Source organism: Mustela erminea, chromosome 21 (genome assembly GCF_009829155.1).
Source record: "Mustela erminea isolate mMusErm1 chromosome 21, mMusErm1.Pri, whole genome shotgun sequence".
Classification (NCBI taxonomy): domain Eukaryota; kingdom Metazoa; phylum Chordata; class Mammalia; order Carnivora; family Mustelidae; genus Mustela; species Mustela erminea.
The window spans coordinates 14609538-14616407 of record NC_045634.1 but is presented as its reverse complement, the minus strand read 5'-3'; the positions used below and the strand labels follow the sequence as shown (position 1 = coordinate 14616407).

The following is a 6870-nucleotide window of genomic DNA, read 5'->3' as shown; positions in this document are numbered from 1 at the left end:
GCTCCCTATTTAATCCTCCCTTTTTGCTTGGCCTAGAGAGATGCTATGTCCTAATTTAACTCTTGAGGTAGAAATCCAGGACCAAGTCAAACACACTAATGTCAGAGCAAACACTAGACAAACATATGCTCCAGCATCAAATAGCAAATTCCCATCCTAAATTCTATACTCAGGTGTTTGATTTAGAGGAAATTACAAATTTACGAATGGATTATAAATCCAATGTTCCTATTCACTTAGAAACTCAATACATTTCTATAGAAAATGATGGTATAAATCATACCAAATATATTATAAATAAAAAATTGTATAATATTCGATAGTAATGGTTTGCTCAGTGAGGTAAAAATTTAAGCCCTTCATTTTTAACTGTTTTGAAGTCATGTGGTTGTACATTTTGGTATTCCTCAAATCAAAATTAATCTTGAAGTTGATCTGTTTATATACTGTTTTGTGTCCCCCTCCCCCCCCGAAAAGCTGTTAAATTTATGGTACAATCATTACCTCCAATGGAGTCTCAAATCTTAACATAAAATATGGTATGCTGACTACTAACTACTTGTAATATTAATGTAGGGAGGGGGGAATGCTTTCCAAGTTTGATATGTTTTGCCCATCAGAAGATCATTTTAATCAGGGATTCAGTTAATCCCTATTTTGAAGCTAGAGTTTTTTGTTTGTTTTGGGCGCTTCTGGACCAAACAATTCCTCCACCTTATCCAGAATCTTTAATTACCTTTTCTGAATTTTCTTCCACAGAATGTAAATACTTCAGATTCTGTCCCAGAGTATCTATTTTATTAATTTTAATTCTGTTAAAAACAACAAACTTCCTCCTCCTCTGTGGCTTTCCTGACTGTGGTCCTATTTCTTTCCCTTTACATTCAGGGTTCCTTTAAGGATATTTGCATACAGAGGTTATCATGATTTATGTAACCTGTTGTCTTTTAATGGACATTTAAGATATGAAGTTAATATTATTAAAAATATGCTTAATGTCCTTGAGTAAGTATCTTTGTACATTCATGAATATACTTCCATGGAATACAATTCTAGAAATGAAATTATTTGATCTAAGGAAATGCACATTACAGGTTGAACCGTATATCCCCCCAAATTTGTGTCAAAATCCTAGCCCCAATACCCCAGAATCTGGCCTTATTTAGAGATGGGGTCTTTATGGAGGTGATCAAGTTAAAATGAGATTAGAATGGGTTCTAATTCAGTATGACTGGTGTCTTTGTAAGAGGGAATCTGGTCATTGACATGCACAGAGGAAAAGATGGGGTTCTAAGGGAAAACCACCATGTATACACGAAGATGACCATCTATAAACCAAAGAGCAAAGCCAGGTACAGAGCCTTCCTTCACTACACTGAAAAGAAACCAACCCCTGCCAACACCTTGACTCTGGACTTTCCCCCAGCCCTCACCAATATTTAAGTATTAATCTTGGCAATGTTTTATTAGTTTCAAAGACAAATAAATGGTACCACTTTTCAATACACACCTCTTTGATTTTTAAATCTTGATTTCGTGGATCTCTGGGATTTTATTTCCTTTTAAATACCTAAAATGGATTCCAATAAATTGACACTATGAAATAACCATTCCAATCTAGCTATATGATTTCACTAGTTTTCTACCATGATTAAAAAAAAAAGCTAAAAATATATTGAACTTTTAAATATTTTTTTTTTTAAAGATTTTATTTATTTATTCGACAGAGAGAGAGATCACAAGTAGGCAGAGAGAGAGAGAGGAGGAAGCAGGCTCCTGCTGAGCAGAGAGCCCAGAACTTTTAAATATTTTTAACTACTCATTCACTTACTGACAATCTACTGCCAACATTCTCTAAGATTATCACACGCTGCATGGTGTTTATTCCTAAAAGACAAAAGCTAAACAACTGGGAATGACACACTTTAAAAACAAGTAAATTTCTATTTATAGCATGTGAAAATAAGTCCCATATCCAGTAATCCAATTCATAATGTATTAAGGATTATGCTTTTTCAGTAAATTATTACAGACCTTCTTGTTGGAAACACGTAATTCTATAGTGTCCTAAAATGGTGTCATAAACTACTGGAGCACTATATACATTAAAACAAAAATATGCCATGTAGGATTGCAACTGCTTTAAAAAACTCTTTCCTGGAGACAACAGTAAGGTCCATTTGTCCCCAAATTACTCTTCTGTTAATATGCTTATCCTGTTAGAGGACTCTTTTCCATCTTCTCTTTCACTGATTTGTGTTGGTCTTTCCATGAGTTAAGACGTGAATTTTCATATTATTTGACTGAGTAAACCTCTTGTGACAACTTTCAAAGGGACACACAAAACGTTTCTCCCCAGTGTGGATGCGGACATGCGTACGCAAATTGTAGTCTAGGGAAAAGCGTTTTCCACACCCCTCAAAAGTGCACTGAAATGGCTTCTCTCCAGTATGAACAAGAAAATGTCTTTTTAGTTTCGAACTCTCATTGAATGCTTTCCCACATTCTGCACATACGTGATCACGAGGACCGTGGACAAGGAGATGCTTTCTCAGGGAAGCTCTATTCTTTACCTTTTTTGGGCATCCACTGTAAGGACAAACAATTCTTTCTGGAGCCTCATATTCCTTATTTCTTGCTGGCTTCTTTCTAGCAAATTCTGCAGACTGTTTAGGATTTGGTAGGTCAATGCTGGGTGCTCCTCCAGGAGGAAGCTTCTTGCCCATTACATACTCAGAATACTTAAGCTGTGAATTCTCTCTGACAGTCTGTTGAGGAAGTTCTTGTTTTGTCCCTTTCTGTGCACATTTCAAGGATTTTTTCAGAAGTGAGCTTGCTGTAAGAACCTGTTGAGAAAGCTCTTGCTCTGATCCTTCTTCCAGGTAGTTAAGGGACTTAAGTGAGTCTTCTTCCAGAATGGGTTCAGAAAACTCACCTCTTATTATGCATTCTATGTAACAGTCAGAGAAAGAGTCTTCTCCAACAACCAGATTGCTTGTCTCAAAGATCACACCTTCATCTTCTAAGGCCCATGTTGTGTCGGGAAGTTTCTTCTGGACTGCCCGTGGCTTAGATGGCCTTCGCTTATCCCTCTTGAAGGGTCTTCTAGCCAGGCCTTTCTGGCCACAAGTCTTTGCCCTTTTCTTCAGTTGCTGGTCCATAGTGTCCTGTCTGCTTCTTCCTTAAATATTTGCACCAGGATATATCAATCACTTTTAAGTGATAGTGATCTCAGCAAGTTGTCTTCAGCAAACCCCCTCTGAGACAGTAACCTTTAGATAAAATATATTCCAATTTTAGAACCATTGTCAGAAAACGACCTCAAAAAGTGGCCTCAAATTCACTTTTCAATAATGAAATGCTTCCATTTGTTTCTTCTCTGACAAACCCAAGAAAGTAAGAGAATGAACTGTAACATAGGCTGTATATCTTAAGATACAATGTAACTATATCTTACTGGGTATCCCCACAAATCATCTGAGCTCTCCAACTGACCGCCTACTATTACTGGGCACTATGTGTTAGCCCTATTCTAGGCTACTCGTGGGTTGAGATTTAACAGTAAGTGGACATACAAAAAAAAAAAAATCTATGCCTCATGGTGTATACATTCTTGTGAATGCCACACATTAAAAGGTAAAGTGCTATACTGGGTGTCATTTGAATTGTTCCAGAAATCAGTATTATACTATGTTAACTAACAAAATTAAATGCTTCTCCCTCTCCCACACCCCCTGCTTGTGTTCCCTCTTGCTCTGTCTCTGTCAAATAAATAAAATCTTTGGGGGGGAAAAAACCCTGAAAACGAAACAAAGAAGGTAAAATGTACAGAATAAGCAAAGGGGCTGGTAGAAAGAAATCCAGAATTTTAAATAGGGAGCTCAGGCAGGCCTTGACTGAGGTACCAGCAGCTAAAACTAGAAGTGAAGGTCACTTACTGTGTAATCCTGTTGTGAAATTCAAATTAAATAATGTTTACAAAGTACTTAGCACAGAGCTAATGCTGAATGGTTACATGAGCTAGTGTTATTTCACCTTTGTATTCATCCTTTAAGTTTATGTTGCGTCCTGGGATACACCAGATACTACTCTAGACCAAAGGTAGCATTTTTTTTTTTTTTTAATTTAATAAAGAGCTTTAAGCTCTGTGGGCCCCATGGTCTATGCTGTAACTGTTCAACTCTGCTTTTGTTGCACGGAAGCTGCCACAGATGCTTCAAAGGAGGGGCGTGGCCGTGTTCCAAATAAAATAAGGAGAGGCTGGATCTGCCCATGTGGTTTCTACTTCTGCAGAAGATGGTGATTCAGAGGAAAAAACAAATGAAATCCATGCATTTCTATGCACAGGGGAATTTGGCCTTGAATACTTTCTTTTTTCTTAAAAATCTAAAAGTTATACCATGAATATGTTACAGTCTGGGAACCTTTTGCTTAATGTTACAATTGTGTGCCTTATAGAAGTTCTCTTAACTTTGTCGTGATGTCCTGCTGTAGGAACAAAAATAAATCCTGTTTAAAAAGGAGTAAATGTGAAAGTAGTGGAGAGAAAATTAACATCTTGAAAATATTTTAAATAGCTATATTTTAAAATATCACCTCAAAAGAATCATGCTATTTACGTCTGGCAAAAACACACAGCATCAAAACATGTTTTTCAATTGCTATGGGGAGAGTTTGAAATGCCTTCTTAAACATTTATATATAAAAATATATAATAAATAAATAAATAAATATTTTATGTAAATTAGTTTTAAAATAAATTATAAATAAAATACATTATGTATTTATATATAATACATAAATATTTTATATATATAAATTGCTAAGGGAAGAGTTTTGGATTTCTTCTTAAACATTTATATATATAATATATAAATGTTTTTATATAATGTATACAAACATTTAAGAAAAAACTTAAAATACTCTCTCTTTAGCAACTGAAAAGCGTGCTTTGTTTTATTCCAGGTACCCCCCCAAAAGTAAATGGTAGGATCCTTTCTAGGTGGCTACTTCAATGTATTTTCAAGCTGTATGGGGTATCTGGGTGGCTCAGTCAGTTGAGCCTCCACCTCTTGATTTTGGCTCAGGTCATCATCTCAGGGTCATGAGATCAAGACCTGGTAGGGCTCTGTGCTCAAGGTGGAGTCGGCTTAAGATTCTCTCTGCTTTTCCCAACTCACACTCTTAACCAAACCAAACCAAACCAAACCAAAAATACAATATATATTTTCAAGCTGTGTATGTATAATGTTAAATGGTAGAAGTATTATTTTCTTTTTATATATTTTTTAAAAAGATTGATTGATTTTTTTTTAAATATTTCTTTTTTTTTTTTTTAAAGATTTTATTTATTTATTTGACAGACAGAGATCACAAGTAGGCAGAGAAGCAGGCAGAAGGAGAGAGAGGAGGAAGCAGGCTCCCTGCTGAGCAGAGAGCCCGATGTGGGACTCGATCCCGGGACGCGAGATCATGACCTGAGCCGAAGGCAGCGGCTTAACCCACTGAGCCACCCAGGCGCCCCAAAAGATTGATTTGTTTTACAGAGACAGAGAGGGAACACAAGCAAGGGGAGTGGGAGAAGCAGGCTTCCCCCTGAGCAGGAAATCCCAATGCGGGGCTCCATTTCAGAAGCCTGGGATCCTGACCTGAGCTGAAGGCAGACACTTAACTGCCATGCAGACACCATACTGAGCCATGCAGGCACCCCTATTATTTAAGGAAAAAAAAAAAAAAAAAAAAAAAAAAGGTAAACTAAACCAGGAGGCTATATTCAGGAAATTCTGCCTAACAAAATCTTGTTCTCCTAGCTAGAAATAATTCTTGACTCTTTAAAGGTATAATGAATGTTAACATCTTTGGAGCAAAATCACTTGCAATCACTCTAAAGTTTGAGTAGGACAATATAACCCCTCCCACCCCATTCCATTTAGTCCATTTAAAGTAACTGCAATTTGATTGATTCCAACTTTTCTCTCCAAATTTATTAAATTTATTCTGGAGACAGAGATAGTATCTCCAGCTCTATTTACTTTTCAGCCATAATAAACTCTCCCTTCAATAAAGTGCCATGCTCTTCCCTCTCGGTAAAATACTACCCACCCTCACTCCTCCTTCCCTTATTAGCTTGGGCACCTGCTTATTTCTCATCCATTATTTCTGATGTCTGCTTAAATAGCACCTCCTCAGGGCAACCTTCCTTTGATTCGCTGGCTCAATTAGGTCCCCAAGCTCATTGTTTCCATAGCTTCCTATTTTACACTGAATGGAGTCTCTGGTATTGATTACTTAAGGTTTGACTTACCTAATGGACTTTAAGCTCTGCTAGGGCAAGGTTCTCTTCTGTTTTATTCACAAATCACAGGACTTAGTACATTTGTCTAATGAAATGAAAGGATGAATATCCATTAATAATCATAATGATACTGATTTAGCAAACCTACAAAATTATGTGGGACTTTGAATACAGTATGGAAGTTTCTAAAAGTTGATTATCAGTGATGCCAAGATGTTAACTAGATAGACAACTCTTACGAGATCAGGACTGAAAGAGGTAGTCTCTTTATGAACTTATGTAGCCCTTACTTTTCTAAGCTAGATTCTCATTTGCCAGATCTGAGTATTACAGTATTCAAGTTCGTGAGAGTGATGTATCAAATTTAAATAGTAATTTATTAATTTATAACGGGAAAAATTCCTGTTTATATGACAAGTACATTCTCTGTTAGTGGATATAACTAGGAAAATATACTGGGTAAACATGGAAAGAGAAAAATCTGGAGGTTGAAAAATACATACTGGATTGAGAGTAATGTAATTTTATATTTCTCAGACTGAGATGGAAGTACTTCCAAGGTGCATCATTTACTT

At 36.4% G+C, this 6870-nt stretch overlaps 1 protein-coding gene across 1 annotated transcript; it reads right to left on the bottom strand.

Annotated features, from left to right (window-relative positions):
- Nucleotides 1–2246: 2246 nt before the first annotated feature.
- ZFP42 (ZFP42 zinc finger protein) lies at nt 2247–3161 on the bottom strand. Its single transcript, XM_032328901.1, has one exon. The coding sequence runs from the start codon at nt 3159–3161 to the stop codon at nt 2247–2249; it is 915 nt and encodes a 304-aa protein (XP_032184792.1).
- Nucleotides 3162–6870: the final 3709 nt, after the last annotated feature.